The sequence below is a fragment of the Sipha flava genome, unplaced genomic scaffold, assembly GCF_003268045.1.
Source record: "Sipha flava isolate LNK unplaced genomic scaffold, YSA_version1 18993_pilon_pilon, whole genome shotgun sequence".
Taxonomy (NCBI): Eukaryota; Metazoa; Arthropoda; class Insecta; order Hemiptera; family Aphididae; genus Sipha; species Sipha flava.
Window position 1 is genome coordinate 88,348 of NW_020272529.1, and position 18,955 is coordinate 107,302.

The following is an 18,955-nucleotide window of genomic DNA, read 5'->3' on the forward strand; positions in this document are numbered from 1 at the left end:
ATACTGTAAAAAACCATATTTAAAATGAAGGAATTATTTGGCAAACTTCAATAGAATAACGAGAAATATTAAACACTGAACTATAACAAGGTAGACCTTTATTTTGTACACTAAATTCTGCAAATGTTCAATTTACTATAAGCTGCAATAACCACATGCTACTAGGGAAATTTAATTCCTATTAAGTAATTATTTTTTTATTGTATCGGAACAATAAATCTTTAAAATATTTAACTTCTTTTCACAAAAATGGAATTGATTTATGAAACAAACAAAAAAAAAAAACAACCATTATATCCATCTGCATTTATAGTATTTTGTTTACAAAAAAATTATTTTATACAGTCAGAAGAAACTATACATATATTTATCTCACATCAATTTAAAAATATAATCTTAGTATTTATACTTTTTATAGGTTGTTCTTGTCAAAACATTATTTTCTAAGATAATATTAATCTATTATTAATTGATACTATTTATCAATGTAGTTAACATTTTACATGAAATATACAAATTAACATATTTAATTTATAAACAATCTAATATTAATTAAATTTTTATAAAAAAAATTATATGAAATGAATAATATCATTCTTAAAAATATAAAATAATTGCACAGTTGATAAATCTCATTACCTAATGTTGTATAAATTGTGATTAATCACTTCATATTTAAAACATACCATCATTTGCTCCTAATGGTATCAATAATAATATGAAACATATTAGGTTACGGAACAAGTCCTTATGGTCAGATGGCACAGCATACGGTGTTAATTTGATTGTAATTTCATGCAACTGATAAATAAAATATTTATTTAAAAGTAGTTTTGTATGCTAAAAGGAAATATTTACCTCATGGCAGATACAAATAAATATGAATGAAACTATCAAGCCATTAAGTACTGGATAACCTGGCAATAATACTAGAACTCCATGAGTATCAGCTGCTAACCATATATGACATTGACAAACCATTAATTCTAGAGAAATTCTGCCAAACCAAGCAAATAAGCTGGAGAAACGTGTTCTTAATACTCCAGAAATATTTCTTAAAATAATATAACCAACTATCTGTACACAAAACAAAACATTTTAATTCATAGACATTTCAAAATGTAGAATTGTATTACTTACAGGAATAACTGATATATAAGATAATAATTCATAGCATTCAGTTTTATTTTGACACAGAATATTATAAACAGTTGAGGCAATAAGTCCAATAAATGCCAGGAACGAAGAGAATACAGCTAACCGAGGCGATATTAAATTACTGTGATTATTATCATCTATTAAATTATATCGTTGAGCTAGGATGATAGCAAAACTAAATATTACGCCATAAACAACACTAAAAAATAAATTAAAAAATAAATACTTATACATACATTGTCAATTAGGTACTTAGGTAAATTTGTAATATTTTATACATGTAATACCTAAAACGATTTAGTTTCCATCGATACCACCATTCATGTATATCGTCATCTGTGGTAACAAATAAAGCTTTCCATGGACGTGTAAGAAAAATTTTATCAAAAAATACCTATAATTTAAATGCATAGTAGTCAAACATATTTTATTTAGTATACAAATGTATTCAATAAATATACCTCAGACATATAAAGTATGGTAATGAAAATAAATAGTGCTAATATTTTTAAAATTATGTATAAATATTGTGCTGGTCTTATTTCAGAAGACGAAGCAGTGACACGAGGTGGACAAATTAATAGTAAATATAGAACAGTAAACCAAAATGATACTAATGGTATGTAAAAATAAAATTGGTACGGTCTGTTCATACACATACATAACACAACAGTCAACATGTTCAGTCTGAATAATATCTGTAAAAATAATATATTTAATATATATTAGCATATGGAATTATTCACATTTAATTAACAAGTAAAATAGATATTGAGACAAGTATAATAAAAATTGAAATATCACAATCACTTTTTGTAACCTTTATGTAAAAAACACAAAATTCAAATTAATATAACTTAAAATTTAACAGAAAATACTTTTATATACTATGGTATCTATGAGTGAATTTATAAATCTGAATTTTTTTCAATGAAGGGATTTGAGTTCTAATAATAATTAGTAGTTATTAACTTCTATACATATTTTTTATTTATATATACATATATATCTATTATAATATATTTTTGAGAATGGGAGAGATATTTCATCCTTGCGGGTCATCTGTTCCTCTATTAAGCATCGTTTATTTTAAATCAAGAATGTGAACATAATATAAATGTTATTACAATGCAAATTCTGAAGCTACTGTTTTTCTCATCATCTGGTTTTCGGCCCACTATTTTTCTTCTCTTACTAAGTTGGCTACCTTAAATGATGTTTCTCTTCTTCTTCCTTAGTACCTAGCACTTAAATTGGCAGCGCTTACTGCAACACATCAAATTACCCATTCTGGCACTAGTTCACCTTCCAATTTGCGTTTAGTATTTTTTTTCTTTCACCATCAGTCACATCGGAATAGTTAATGTTCAACATCATCTATTGGAGCATTGCAGTCATAGCAGCTACGACTATTTGATCTCTTAAACCTAAAGAGGTAATCAGGAAAACAAACATATCCGGTTAACATTTATGATTGATGAAATTTAATACATCCAAATGTTCTTGTTATCCATGCTTTAATATTCTTAATAAGTCTCCAGATTTAGCAGTTGGTTGTTCTATCGTTCCATCCCTTTTACCATTTGTTTATCAATACATTTTTGGCTTATTTTCTAATTGATACTATGTTTCTAATTTTCCTATTGAGGTAGATTTGGCTGCATTCTTATGCTAGCACGTGAATTAGTAGGATATTAACTACAGGAATCACTAGTGTTAAGAACTGTTCTATAGACGGACGCGATCCTAAGAGCCATCCCTCCCATTATGTTCAGCATTATATTAGTTTTATTTCTTGAAAATAGCGTCTCGGACCGCATTGTGTGGCATATAATAATTTACTATGCACTATTGTCATAAGCAGCTGTCTTATACCGCCTACATTAGACAAGTCTAAACAGAGATGTTACCGAGACGATTGCATTGACAGCTGTTGTGATTAAATGTTAAATATTAAATTAAATGTATCATAAATTCTAACTTTTATTTAATGGAATTTCTAAATATTTAATTTGAATTTTTATCTCTAGATTTGTATGCTCTAGGTCAGTGGTTCCCAAACTGTGCACCAAGATACCCTAGGGATACCGCAAGCACTTTCTAAGGGTACCACGGTCTACGCTTCATAACAAATAGTTTAAAATGTAAAGAATTTATTTCCCTTATTGTTTTTGTAAACTTTATATCAAATAATGTAATATTTTCTATTGTATATTCGGACAGTCTCATTTGAACCTTATAATATTATAATAAGTAATAGTTATAATAATAAAAAAAATAATTTTTATTTATTTATTTTTTAAGTTTAAAAATGCCTTCATTTTTTATAATTAAGTTAAATTTTAATAAAATTGGTTAACAAAATATTTTTTTTTTTGTTCTATCTTTCATGTTATTCACAGCAGGGCACCGTGGAAAAGAAAGTTAGGGAACCATTGTTTTAGGTAGTCTTAGCATTACTGTCTCAGTTTTTATCACTAATAGCTTTAGACCACAGTTCTTCATCTTCACAGCCACTACTTCCAAGAAGTTATTCACAACTTTTTACCAGTTATACCGTGATTTTGCCTGTTGCTATGACAACAAAATATTTGATGAACGCTTGAGGCTCTTGTATTGTCTCATGGCAGTTCTGATCTCAGAAGATCATCATACATTAGGTTCTACAGCAAAAGGCCCAAGATCGATTTCCATGAAATTTTGCTCCTAACATTATGCGACTCACTGTCCTCATAAATGAGTTCTTCCAGTGAGGTAACTTCTTATGACTCAGATATTTTGACATTTGTTTATCAGTTAATGCCTGCTAAAAAGTAAGTCATGAAGCCGAGTTAAAGTTGTTGGCAATATAGTGAAATAATGGAACAAAGGTTTCTAGTGGAGTGGCTTCATTGCTGCTGTTACAACATACATTACGTTGCATCTTTCATCTTCACTTATGAACCACCCTTTTGTTCAGCGATCTTATTTAGCTCACTAAATATTAGTATATCTATTTTATTTTCAAAAACCATTTGCATTATTAGATTCTGTACTATCATAATACTATGTAAATTTAATGTAGGAACTTGACTGTTATATATTAGTTTTGGATTTTTAGAATCAATTCTGATTACTATGTAATGATTTATTTATTTATTTATTCATGTATAACCATAAACTCCTGTAATCTCTTTATCAAGTGGCCACTAATTGCATGACCTACAAACTATTGCAGAGAATAATATTCTAAATAATATGAATTTTATTAACTATTGAGAATCTTCCATTATACTTTGTATAAAAATAATTATTATAATTTTTTCTAAAACTCGAAGCCACCAGAAAGAGACGAAATTAATAGAATCTAACAGATACAATAAGAAAAAGAAAAATGATTTATAACCTATAATAAAGCTTGTTAAATAACTAGCAGTAACTCACAGGTTATGAGTCATAACTATTTGATCAATGGACAATTTAGTGCTTTTTAGTTACCTACCTTTTTATATATATTTTAGTTAGATTCCAATAAATATTTTGTTATTGTAATACCTTACTTGTTCATCGAATCAAGCTATTAATTATATGAGTTACTACAACAAGCAAAAACAATATTATTTATTGATTATTTGATATATTAATACATAGTACATATCCAAGAGTAATTGATTTTTAACAATTAAAAACTTTTAATACTTATACCAATCTAATTATGTGAGTTTTAATAAGTTTTCTTGTTTGTAATTGTAGAATATATGAAACTGATGACTGAAATTCAACTGATATCACAGAACAAAAAAAGATTTTCTTTTATTTAACTAATCTCAATAAATATTACAATAGCATATTGTTTCATATTACCCAATAGATATGTTAAATTTGAATTTTGGATTGACCATTATAAGACGTTTGTTTATTATAAATATACTAGTAATAAATTAACATAAGTCAATTGACCGGTTTTAACTCTCAATCTATATATATATATATATTCAAATTAATTAAAATAACATAAATTAGAACTGAGCAAAGAAACAATATACTAAATAAGTAAAACTATTTATAAAGAACAAAACAATTGATCTTATTATTAACCTGGCCATCTAGCTTAATCAACATTAATTATTATTTCATTATCATTCATAGTACCAATACTCTATATATAACATGAATAGTAAGCATTAAAAAAGATTAACAAAATAGTTATATAACTATAATAATATAAATTTAATAATGTAACAAATGTAGCTAGTTTAAGTTTCTTTTTAAACTTAGGAAATGTATTTAAAAAAATATTTAAATTACATTTAAAAATTAAAATTAAAATAAAACATACCACAATTATAGGTTTGCAATAAATAAAATATAAAAAAAATCATCTTCTGATTTTCGATTTATTATGTAGTAAAAAACTATCATCACCAAAAATCTTTCTTTGCTATACCAAGTATAAATATTAAAACATTTATTTTAATCTAAATTTAAAATAAAACTGATATTAAAAAATCGTAATTAAATGTGTTTATGTAAGTTTTTACTAATTTTAAAAGTATTTAACAAGTTTGGAAGGAAATAATTGCAAGGAAATTTTAAGGACTATAATAATAAAAAAATTAAATAGCCACTTTAAACACTTAACTTAAGTAATTCTTTACATTTTGTCTATTAACAGTATGTATATATATTTCATACCACTCACCTTTATCAGTTCTCCGTCCAGTAGTTAAAAATGCACACAAGACAAGAGAATGATAAAGGAGAGTAATATATAAACTTGTTATGACATTTTTAAATTGATAAATCATGAAGAAGTTACCTGAAAGTAACGAGTAAGTCCTGAATCACTTCTATGCCACAAATAATAAAAATGACCATAGCCAGTAAGGAACAAGTATGCAGCTATCAATATTTGAACATGATTTGCAATTGAAACTTTTAAACTTGCTCCAGTTAAATTATATATTAAAATTATTAATTGCATCCATCCTTAAAAAAAAAGAAAATTTTACTTTTTAAAATATATTTCAATTAAAAATGCATATTTATTATATACAAAATCATGTTCCTATTATCATAAAATATTTAACATTTTATTCTTAATTTTGTAAATTATTTAATCTGTATAACATATTAAAATACAATAAGCATAATTGATAGTGATCATTTTTTTCTTTAATATAGCTTGATGTTGTAACTATCCAGTGATGACACATGGACTTGGGTTAAGGTTTTGGTGATATTTTTAAGTAGATTAAGTCCAAGGGACTATTGTAATCGGAGTCTACTAGGAGAGTTTCCTAAATATAAATATCTAAAAGATTATGAACATGGGGATTGCTGTAGTGATTATGGACTTTTAGAGCAAATTTTTAAATTGGGTATAATGTATTTTAGGTATTCTAATTATTTTAGGGACAAGATGTGTATGGTTTGAGTTGATTTAGTATATAATTTTTGAAGTATTTGGATTCTTTGAGTATAACTTTTAAGCAGATCACCATAGATGTATGCCATACATTCAAATGAGTTTTGAGTTAAATTAAACTTAAACTATAATTAACATGTTGACTAATAATGACTGCTAACAGTAGTATACAAACATGGTTTAAACACTTGTCAAGTGTGTTTTTCAATGTTATTCTTAATTCAAAAAGTATATATTATAAACAAATTAATATATCTTTGGCTATATTTTTGTAAAAAATTATTTGTTTAAAATGCTGTCAAAAGAATTTTTATGATTTCCTCTATTCCATGATAATCTATGAAGAATGTTACTGTAAAGCCAATGAAAAGGTTTTTTTCTTCTCCTTTGCCTTTCTCCCAACTATTTGGGGCCAGCCACCCATGTCCTGAATTTCCACTTGTGTACAGCGCACATTTGTGTGTAGCGTAATATAACCATTATATATTTCATTCACTTATTTGTATTACTAAAATACATATTAGTTATTAAATAATTAGTTAAAAATACCTTTCCATTCATCAGTTTGATCTCGGTGAAGTACTTTTGTATATCTACTTTCTTCAGTAAAAAATAAACCAAGCACAAATACATAACCTACAGGTAACCAAAAACTTGCATCAGAGTAATATTTGTTTTCTTTCATGAAAAAATTAGTTCTGAAAATCCAGAAACATATCAAACATAATGCATTAAAAAAAAAAATAATAATAAAAAAAGTACCTGTCACATATATAAAAATAAATCATAATAAGACCTAATTTTGCAAGAGAAACCATTACCACATAAGATGGTTCATTTTTAGACAGTCTATTCTGTTGATATCTTACAGCCATTAAAATTCCAATTAAAATACTGAAAGAAAAAAATTCAAGTTCATTGAAAAATATAAATTGATGGATACATAAATTTAACTGACTTACCAAATGATAAAAAATAATAACATATAACTTTGTAATGAAGTATAAGGTTCAGTGCTAGAACAACAAGTGCCATCATTGAAATTCATATGATCATTACAATATAAATTTAGAAGTATTTGAGCTCTTAATCTTAAAGATGCATTACTAGAATGAAGACCATCAGGGCTATCATTCATTTCACCCTGAGAAACAAGTCTTGAACTCCACCACATTTCAGCTGAACTTTTACTTAAAACCTTAACAGTAACAAGTCAACTTAATTTTCAAAAATTTAAGTTTTTAAAAAATATTTGTATTAAATATATATACTACAATTTTTAAAAGTAATTTTATAAACATACATCCATTGCAGCTTCATTATAAAGATCAATCAAATTATTAGTCACCATAGACAATGAATTATCTAGTTTACTTTCTTCAACTGGTTCTTGCAACACCCATAATACAGTTGATTTAGATGAGATATCATTGATTGGCTAAAAATTATAAATAATTACCAATTTTTATAAATCATACATAATCAAAAATTACCTGTATCAGTTGGGTAAGATTAGCAATATAATCTTGAATACCATTTAAAGAACCATTGGATTGTATGATGGGCCAAATTGCACTTCCTGCTACAATTACTTGAGGTTTATCATTCACATCCTATAGCATATATCACTGTAAATTGTATTTTTATTTAGGCCAAATATTATGTAAAAATATTTTAATTTTATGAATGTTCAATTTACTTGCTTTCAGTTTTTTAAACACTTGAACCATTGAATCTAAAACAAATGGACTCCAAACAAAATTAACATATAATTTGAGACGACTATCAGGAAATGATTGATTGGAGTCATGGAAATCTGAAAATTTGGAATTTTGAACCAACTGTGCTTTTGGTTCTATAGTATGTATAAATGCATTATATATATCTTGTATTCTAGAGTCACCAATAAAAAGAAACTGATTATAACGTCCTCTAAATGCTAAATATTTTAAGCAACGGCTACAATCCCTAAAATAAAAATAGTATTTTTGTTAAGAGAAAAATAATTATTTACTGTCTTATGAATATATATATGTTACATATTTATTATTATATATAATATTATTATTAAAAATTAATAATAATTTTTAATAGTTCTGCTTTCCTTGAAATTTATTTATTTAATTATAATAAATTTTAATGGACCATGATCAATAGAATACATAATAATAATTGTATAGTTTACAATAATTACTAACTATTAGTAACACATCTTATAAACATTTTATTCAATGAAAAGTTATGATAATTGGTTAAATTGTGGCATTAGTCTATACTGATTTTTACAGACTGTATAGTCAGCAACCTTTTTTTTTTTTAAATATGGTTTGTACCATTATAAACATTAGTTGAAGATAAATAAAAAACGCCATCTATTTTATATAAAATTAATTGGCATCATATTATACTAAATCTTGAAGTATTAGACTACATTGAATGTGTTAAAAAATTCTCATAAATTGAAGATTTAAATTTTTAGTTATCAAATTTCTGCTAGTATGTAAAAAACAAACATTACATGACTAATTAATATCTACAAGATCATAGGGTTTTAATTCAAAATAAATAGATAATTTTTTTATTTTAAATTCATGTATGATTTTAATCTTAAGTAGCTAAAAATAATTTATTCAATATAATAAACTTTAATCACCATACAAGATATGAAAATTATATACTTGGACAAATTTTATAATCTGAATGAAATTTTTAATTTAAATAGTTTGTCACTTTAAATTCAAAAGAAAATAATTTTTAATGAACTGTAAATCTATTTACGATTTAGATCAAGAAAAAAATTGTATACCTGGGAGACCAACATAGACGCAACTAGGATAAAACATCCGGGGGGCTACAGCCTACCTACCAAAACTTAAAATAACTTGTAGATTACCTCTAATCTTATAAACTATGTTAATATATTTTAGATTCTGAGCTAAGTTGGATTTACTGCAATGTGTCTTTTTTTTGTATGTGACACTATTGTGAGTTAAATATGCTGTATGCGGTATGCCATATATAACATGTAATATTTATGGGGGAGGGGCTAAGTCCCCTAACCCCTCCCCCAGTTACGCCTATTGAGACCAGAACACTATAACTGTATTAACGAGATTATGATTACCAGTAAAAGGAAGTAGTCTTAATTAATTTTAAATTAAATTAAGCATAATAAACTAATAAATATATAATTACAAGAAGGACTTGGAACTTAATACACTTAAAAAGTACTAAATATGCATGAACTTATGCACTTAAAAAAGAACAAATATGCTTTAAAAATATAAACTTATATTTATTTTTTTAATGCAACAATGTTCATAAATAAAGATATTTTTACTAACTATATACTCGTATAAAACAACAATACAAATGTTTACTAAGCTAAACATAATTTTTAGGTTTAAATATATGAGATAAAATAAAATAAATAAATAACTTGAAATTTTCTTTCAAAATGTCCCATTAAATTATATATCTATAAAGCGGTGGTTCTCAAACTTTTAAGTTCACATACATATTTATGGAGCTCCAAAAATTAGGAATTTATATTCGATACAAATTTTATTTTAAATATTTCATATTGAGAAAAATACACAGTTTAAAAATCAATTTTTTTTTAGAAGTTTGGATTTTGTAACTTGCTGTAAAATTTATGCTAATATTACGTTGCATTGATAAATTTACTTCATTAAATTTTGTGAAAATATCATCCAAGTAACGAATTTAGAATAACCAAATATTATCTGAAGTCTTATTTTAAAATGAAATGGGTATCCCTAAAACGTATAACTCGTTGCATAATTCAGGTGATCATACCAGTGTTTTTCTTCAATAACTAAAATACATAATAATATTTAAATTTAATGAATTAAGATATGTCAGCAGAGCCCTATGGATCCGCGGAGCACAGTTTGAGAGCCGCTGCTATAAAGCATAAATAAAAAGAAAAAAACTCTTAGAACCCAATTTTTAGTGAGAAATAGATTGACATTTTATTTGCAAAACTATTGCATTGAACCGCTAAACATTTTCTAATATTTTTAAAAGTTGTAAGATTGCTGATTATTTGATTAATCGCCATATGAAATAAAAAAAAAACCAATTAATGCAATCAATGATAATCATTAAATTTATGTGAGTAAATATAAATAAAGCTGAACTTTTTGTATCAACTTGGGATTTGAAAATCATGATAGGTCTAATGCTTTATATCAATATCTAATGAAAACTTTCAAAATAAATATAATTTTATTATTGCAACATTTTTAAATTGTATTATCAATTTATCTATAATCATCAAAAATATGCTCTAAAAAATTGCAAAATTAAGAAATATGCACTTATATTTATTAAATCACTAAATATGCAAAAATATGCACTGTAAACTTTAAATAAGTTTTTCGTTATGTCATGAAAATAATTTCAAGCTTACTCAGCAATAAATTGAATAAACCAATAAAAACATGCAAATGCTTTCAAACATTTTTCAGGCCCTGATTATAATTATATAATTAAGATATGTAGATTAATTATCTAATTTTAAAGGAAATTCTTTCTCTTTCTACTCAACTGATTTTAAGCCACTGTTTAAACTTCATAAGTAATCCATTGTCATGATTAATGTATAATTGTATATTTAAGTTAACAATTTTGCTACAAATGATAACAAGGACTGCAATTTTAACTGCTATATATATATTACTTGGCTAATATAACTCTACAAGGTTATCTTAATACTCAACATTCTTGTCTACCTCACGACTATTCAACGATTCTGGTCATGTTAGATCTTACAAGTCTTGCTGTTAGAGATATTTGGCAAACCAATTTTTCCTATCCAAAATCTTATCCAATTAAATAGATTTTCTCTCCTTATAAAAATTTATTTCCATAATCCTTTCTACCATACCAGTCCTTTTTCAAACTCTTTATTTTCTACTAAATAAATCACCTGTTATATCTATTTTATATTCTTAGCAAACATCCTTATTTCATGTATAGTTCATTTTATTTATTTTAATGTGCATTTTATATTACCATTATGCTACTCTTTTTAATTGGACTCTAATCATACGTATAATAATAATCAAATTAATTAATAAATGAATATGAACAAATTAATTAAAATACAAACTTACAATTCACTATATTCATGCATCATACAACCATATGGTTGCCAGCCCATGTCACCTTTATATCGTCCATCGGATAGAAGCCATTTACAAGAATCTCTTGCTATAATAATAAATAATTGAATAAATAAATAAAATGGAAATTCAAAATTACACTCAAAATATTTCTACTTACCATAGAATAAATGAATACAAGAATGAATAACAATAAACCAGAAAACAAAACATAACGCTATTTTCTTAGCATTTTTAGAGTTGAATTTTTTGTTAATATCATCGTGCCTTTGAACGGATTCATTGCATAAGAGAGGGGCATCATCAGAGATTTGATCATCGGCCATTTTTCACACAATAGATAACATAACCATAGCTAAAATCAGTATTTTACAGATTTACACAAATTACCAACACTAATGTTTAAACAAATAAATTAAATAATTCTAGATTATTTTTCAAACATTATTGACACGGTAAAATATTTACAAAACACAGTGAGCAAACCAAAAAGATAAGTGAAAATTACCTAAATGTTCATATGCATAAAATAAAGTGCACACAATATTACACTATAATTTACATTAACACATTTTTTTTCAGGAGGATGAAATCATTGGGGCTGAATCAGTGTAGCCATAGTCCAGCAACTTTTAGTATTGTAACTTGTTTATAACTATTTTTGTTAAAACCAATAATTTATTTAATTATTAATTAAAATACATCAATTAAAACATCTCACATTTATTATTAAGAACTGTATTTAAAATTATTTCCAAACTTTTTAAAAACAAATTTTAATGTTATACATTTATTATTATTACTATAAAGAATAAATACTTATTAATGATACCTTCAGACAAATTCAACTATTTGACTAATTTTAAAAACGGCTATAGAAAATTAAGCAACTTAGAACATAAATGAAAATTATTAAAAACTAATTAACACATTTAATTTTTTTTTTATTATTATTACGGAGTAGAATTGATTATAATTATTATGGTTGCCATACGTCCCGGAATACCGGGATAATCACCGGTTTTGGATTTCGTGTGCCAATGTCCCGAAAAATGTTTTCGGGACGCAGTGACGTCATTTGAGGACGCAGGTTGGGGTCTACTTAGTGGCGGCTCGTGTCTAGTGCGATGGTGCGATCGCACCCCCAACTGAAATTACAAAATATTTGATTTTATTTTTAATATTTTTATAAGAATTATTATTATTTTCATTATTTTATATATATCACAAATAATAAATATATATGTGTATATTACAGTGCGGCTGTCGATATTATGTGATGTGTGCTACGTTGCACATATAAAAACCAGTTTTTATAGAAGATAAAACATCATATTATCGGCGGTGGCGGTCGTATAAGCTATGATGTGCAATGATTTCTGTCGTACAATTCGGGCGGCGGAACGCGACCCGTTGCTATCACTACAATAGGTCGTGTGTATGTGCTTTACCATGAATCACACATTATAAACACAGTATTTAGACCATACCTATATATAATTGTATTTTATCGGCATTGACAGTGGCCATAAAACTATGATGTGCGACGATTTCTGTCGAACAATTCGGACGGCGTGGCTGTGTCAGTCAGTATTAGTGTTGCCAGCTGTACGGTCCCGGTTGGGGCAGTACGGTAATTTGGTCATTAGTACGGACCATGGACGGACCTGTCAAAAACACGGAAAAATATGGTAATTCTATTTACCGACATAAAGACATTCTGAATTCTTGAATTATTTTTAGGTATTGCACTTTAAGTTTTAGGTTTATACCATATCAATTATTGGTAAATAATAATAATTTACCCTATAATACTAAATATAACTAATAGTAGTAGAATTTGGAAATTATACATCTTAATATTTAAATGTTTTATTTTTAATTTTTTGTTGACTATGATATATTCTTTTATACTTATTAAAAAGTTGTAATTACACTCATTTTTGATATTTGATTTACCTTTTGATCTATTCTAATCACACATGCCACCCCATTCTCTTTTATTTCTTATCACATCGAGCAACAGTGTTAGGACCACAGCTATAGGTACTAGTATCAATAGACCGAATAGAATAATAGTGTATCTGAATAGTAAGTATGGACTATTATAGCCATGATCATAAATAAAGATACACCTTAGATATATTTTGAATCGTGGCCGTGATATTAAGTATTAGAATATTACATGGAATACGAACTGACATAATATTTTGATTTTGATGTTAAACTCGAACTGATAATAAATATTACGTGAATATTATCACTTAACTACGAATTTAACACGATTAAATTTATTTACTTACGATTTTGTACAGTAATTTAATAAAATATATATGGACGATGGCCTTTTGGCTTTTGGCAACACTGATCAGTAGTAGTGTAGTGGTTGTTACAAGTATATAAAATTAAATACGGTGAATATTTTTATTTTAATTATTTTATATACGGTTTGGTATTCTGGAATTATGAGTAGTATTTTAATATAGTAAATAATATTTGTTATTTATATTTTATAATAATATATATCATATTTTTATTTATTATTCATATTATAAATTCGATTCAAGAAAATTTAAAACTAAAATTTTCATCTTTAACTTAAAAAAAAGTGTAAATTAAAAATTTGGGTAAAACTCTACCAAATTTATCTAACTTGATTAATATTACTTAAAAAGGACAAAAATAATATACTCGTCATTTCAATATTGAGCTTTATCAAAAGTTTAAATGGCTCTGTGTGTGTGAAACTACAGTATCTTAATTTTGTTTTCCTTGTGTACGTTTTGGAGGTGATTTATCTTGGAGTAAAACTGGTGTAAAAGATTTAATACACCTTTTAGTCAAATTAAATAAACATTAAAATTCGTTTAAACATCTACAAAATGAGGCAAACTTCAAAGTATTGGGAACTATGGACATCAGAAGTCAAATCAACAGTGGTTATAAATTAGGGATTAACCGTCATAATGAGTTAGTTTCTAAAAATCGAAATATTTTAGAAAAAATTTTAAATTGTGTAAAATTTTATGGAAATTGCGAATTACCATTATGTGGCTACGATGAAAAAATTTCATCAAAAAACCAAGGCGTTTTTCATGGTTTGATTAACTTTTGTTCAGATTTAGATCCAAGTTTACAGGAACATTTTCAGAAATCTACTGTTTTCAAAGGTATTTTAAAATCATTAAAAGTGAATTACTGTATTGTATTTTTAATGTTACAAGAGATTATATATTAAATGAAATTAATAAGTCGGAGTTTGTATCTATTATTATGGACGAAACAACTGACATATTTAAAAATTTCAATTAGCATTAATATTTTGTTATGAAATTAAAGGAATTCCTGTGGAACGTTTTTGGGGATTTTTTAATCCTACAGGACACGATGCAGACTCCTTAACCTGAACTATTCTAAATGAAATCGATCCTATAATAGAAAAAAATCCTCAAAAATTCATTGCACAAGCATATGACGGAGCTGCAGTTATGAGTGGTCGTCAATCTGAAGTTAACGTACGAATAAAAGAAAAATATCCGTATGCTTATTTATTCATTGTAACGCTCATCAACTGAATTTAATTATGGCTCAAGCAACTTCCCAAAACAAACAAGTAAAAGTATTTTTTTCAAATTTGTCCCAAATTCCAACATTTTTTTTTGAATTCTCCACAGAGATTAGCTATACTAGATGAAATAGTAAGCGCTCGTTTACCAAAAACAGTTCAAACACGTTGGAATTTTAATATTAGAATAGTAAATATGGTTTATGAACATTGAGATACGTTGATTGATTAAATGGAGAAAATTATTGATGCATCCTCGCAATCTAGTTCTATTAATCAAGCAACAGGACTTAAACTACTTCTAAAGGATTCGAATCTTATTTTTTGGCTTAATTGTTTTCATAAAATTATGCCCCAGGTTGATTGTTTGTACAATGCTGTTCAAGCAAGGAACACTGATCCAGTACAAGTTCAAGATTCTGTTAGAAAATTTAATATAGAAATTCAAAAAAATTGCGACAATTTGACAACTCTTACAGAAATACCGAATATTGAAAGTTCTTCCAAAAGAAAACAAATAGAATATTCTATGAACAATAAAAAATTGGCTGCTTTAGAAGTATGTGACATAATATCTATTCAAGCTCAGAGATGTTTTGATTTTACTAAACATTTAACAGCAGCTCAACTTTTCCAAAATAAAAAATATGTGATATATAGGGTTCGGATTTGAAGGCAATATAATCAATAAAAAAAAGGATTTAAAATGTAAAAAAAGGCAAAAAAAAGGCATTTAATTTATATAAAAAAGCAATTCATAAATATACTACAAAATAAAATAGTGAACATTTTTTAAACACTTTCAAATGCACACATTTTGAGAAAAATACAAATTAAAAATGAGCATGAATACTAAACTACATTAAGTTTATGCTATTTTGTATAAATAGATTAGGTACCTTTTTCTTTGACCAGGTTTGTTCTAAGAATTAGTTAAAAACAATTTTAAATATTAACTTATTTGAGTTATACCAATTAATTTAATGCAAAATAAACTAATTGGTATTAAAAAAAAAAAAATCGACTACCATGTATTTTGATAAGCTGTCTTCAGAAAAACGGCTACGGTTAGGAGTTTTTTTTTTTTTATTTTTATTTAAGTAATTTACAATCTATATAACATTATATACAATGGGTAAATTTGATAGTTAATGTAATGTAAAATAACAGAATTTAACATTTAAGGGCAGGCACTCAGCAGCACCACCCGACCGAGAACATTTTGATGTCGTGGTTTTTTTTTTTTTTTTTTTATTTTAGTAGGTCTCTAGGCCACTGTCTTTTGAGTCTTCTACGTACATTGCCAAGAAGTGAGGTGGAAGAAAGTTGCTTTATTAATGGATTACTGTGAGAGTTTAAGTTGGAGTGAAATTTAAAGTAATGTGCTTTTGCTAATTGATTAAGTGTAGGAATTTTTAGGTCTTTGTGAAGATTATTGTTTGTGAAATACCAAGGGGAGGATGTTATTAATCGTAGGCAGATAGATTGAAAAGCTTGAAGCGTGTTGGTGTTAGAGGGCTTTGCAGAGCCCCATAACTGTATACCATATGTCCAAGGTGGTCGAATTATTGATTTGTATATAGTAAGTTTATTGGAAAGGGAAAGTTTGGATTTTAAGAGTGGTCTAAGGATATGAAGTCTAGAGTTAACAGTTTTGCGTTTAAATTTGATGTGTGGGCTCCAGGTTAAGCGTTTGTCGAGAGTTAGCCCAAGGTATTTTACTTCGTTTGCCTTAGGAATTGTTATATTGTTTAACGTGACAGGTGGAGAATCGAGATTACGTAGTGAAAAAGTTACTTGAACAGATTTAGTTTCGTTTATTTTGATTTTCCATCTGTTTGCCCACAAGCTGGTCATATTTAAATGGTTTTGGATCATTTCACTGGCTGTGACGTGGCTTTCGTGGGAGGCGGTTATTAGCGTGTCATCAGCGTATGTGCCAAAAGATGTATAAAATGTATTGGGTATGTCATGAGTGAAAATCGAGTAAAGGAATGGAGCGATGTCGCTTCCTTGTGGGACTCCAGCTCTAATAGTATAACGGATTGAGTAGGTGTTGTTTAAGCGAACAGTAAAGAAACGATTTGACAGATATGATTTTATCAAGAGGAAAAGAGGGGCGGGTAAGAACTTTTTAAGTTTGTACATTAGTCCATCGTGCCAAACCCGATCAAAGGCTTGGGAGATGTCAAGAAATACTGCTGTACAGAACTGTTTTTTTTCCAGGGAGCTGGATATGATATCAACTGTTCTGTGTAATTGGTGCAATGTAGAATGTTTTGATCTGAATCCGAATTGTGTGTGTGGAATTATGTTTTTTGAAGAGGCAAAATGAATGAGTCTTTTTAAAAGAATTTCCTCAACAATTTTTGAAAAGGTTGGAAGAAGACTTATGGGTCTGTAAGAGGCAGGATCTTGTGGTGGTTTATTGGGCTTAGGTATTAGAATAACAACCGAGTATTTCCAAGTGTTTGGAAAGTACGATAGTCGGAAAATGGCGTTGAATATGTGTGATAAAAAAATAATAATATTTTTGGGAAGGTTCTTTGTAATAACATTACTAATTAGATCATGGCCTGGTGATTTTTTAATAGGGAGTTGCTTGATAATGTTTTCAATTTCACCCGGAGAGGTATTTTTAGCGGGAAGTGACATGGGTAGGGATGAATTGAGAGAACTATCCACTATTTCTAGTTGTGATGCACTAGGCTGAATATCATGAGGAGTAAAGCATTTCGATAGGTGCTCAGCGAATATGTTAACTTTTTCGAGGTCAGTGATAGCCCAAGAGTGATCTGCTTTACGAAGAGGGGAGAAGGTTGTTTTAACCGTGGTAGGGATTTAGTTGCCTTCCATAAGGAGCAGTTGGTTGTTGTGAGAGCTTCAACATATGAATTGTAAGAGTCATTTGTATGCTTCCTAATTAACTTTTTAAGTTTGTTACTTAATTGATTAAGTTTAATCTTGTCATTGGGGTATTTTGATTTTTGCCACTTGGCTCTAGCCATGCGTTTCTCTGCTAGTAAGATTTGGATGTGATGCGGTGTTTTATTATGCGAGGATTTGTTAGTTTTCGTAATGGAGGCGCTCAAAGCAGCGGACTGTATTGATAACGTCAAAAAATCCAACGCATCATTTACTTCGTCTGTTGTTTTTAAGGAAATGTTTAGTTTTATGTTATCATTTAAAGTTTTTTTAAAGATTGACCAATCCATTCGACCAGGAGTAAGTGTTTCTCTTTTTGGTATACTTGGGCTTAACCCAATTTCGAGTAGGGTTGGTCGGTTAGGAGTTAAAATATTTTTGTACATCGAAAACGATCTTTCTACGTCCACCGAAGTTATCGGGGCGTATTTCATACTTAAATAATTATCTAAATTAAGATTGCTACTTGATAGATCGTCATCATTTGTGGTTTCTCCAATCAATACTTGGTTGATCTTTTTAATATTTTCCCATCCTTTGTTCTTCGATATAACTTTGTTGAATTTATCCAAAATCAATTTAGCTATTTTGCCATTGCATTCTTCGTGTTTAATCTGTATATTATTTACAACATCTACACTTTTCGATAGTAATACACCTAAAACATACACAGTATATTTTAATATATAAAACGTGCAAAACACATAAAAATAATATTTGTTACCTCTTGTTTCTAGTTTTGTAATTGTG

General features: G+C 27.4%; 2 protein-coding genes across 3 annotated transcripts; both read right to left on the minus strand.

Moving 5' to 3' along the window:
- Nucleotides 1-588: 588 nt before the first annotated feature.
- Nucleotides 589-12,319, minus strand: LOC112681323 (N-acetylneuraminate 9-O-acetyltransferase). 2 transcript variants are annotated; one of them, XM_025551590.1, is made up of 15 exons: nucleotides 12,224-12,319; nucleotides 11,876-12,070; nucleotides 11,707-11,803; nucleotides 8,269-8,533; nucleotides 8,059-8,178; nucleotides 7,869-8,003; nucleotides 7,528-7,763; nucleotides 7,328-7,459; nucleotides 7,115-7,263; nucleotides 5,957-6,126; nucleotides 1,620-1,856; nucleotides 1,446-1,552; nucleotides 1,141-1,357; nucleotides 859-1,077; nucleotides 589-801 (listed from the first exon to the last, which is right to left on the minus strand). In XM_025551590.1, exons 2-15 carry the CDS (start codon nucleotides 12,039-12,041, stop codon nucleotides 676-678), a joined length of 2,376 nt encoding a protein of 791 aa, XP_025407375.1. In that variant the 5' UTR covers nucleotides 12,042-12,070; nucleotides 12,224-12,319; the 3' UTR covers nucleotides 589-675. The 2 variants fall into 2 exon arrangements, with proteins under 2 accessions (XP_025407375.1, XP_025407376.1); XM_025551591.1 differs by lacking the exons at nucleotides 11,876-12,070; nucleotides 12,224-12,319 and having other exon boundaries at nucleotides 8,269-8,381; nucleotides 11,707-11,802.
- A 3,956-nt stretch (nucleotides 12,320-16,275) lies between these two features.
- LOC112681313 lies at nucleotides 16,276-18,951 on the minus strand (the record flags this gene model as incomplete). The annotated part of the gene is made up of 3 exons (XM_025551577.1): nucleotides 16,276-16,342; nucleotides 18,542-18,863; nucleotides 18,930-18,951. Coding segments are annotated over 3 exons (411 nt in total), but the record flags the coding sequence as incomplete, so codon positions are not given.
- Between the last annotated feature and the right edge of the window lie 4 nt (nucleotides 18,952-18,955).

Coding starts and splice junctions, on each gene's coding strand:
- LOC112681323 (XM_025551590.1), bottom strand. CDS start 12,041: ATGGCCGATGATCAAATCTCTGATGATGCCCCTCTCTTATGCAATGAA. Junction 11,804..11,875: donor TTGTATTCATTTATTCTATG/GTAAGTAGAAAT, acceptor TTATTATTATAG/CAAGAGATTCTTGTAAATGG. Junction 7,764..7,868: donor ATAATGAAGCTGCAATGGAT/GTATGTTTATAA, acceptor GTTACTGTTAAG/GTTTTAAGTAAAAGTTCAGC.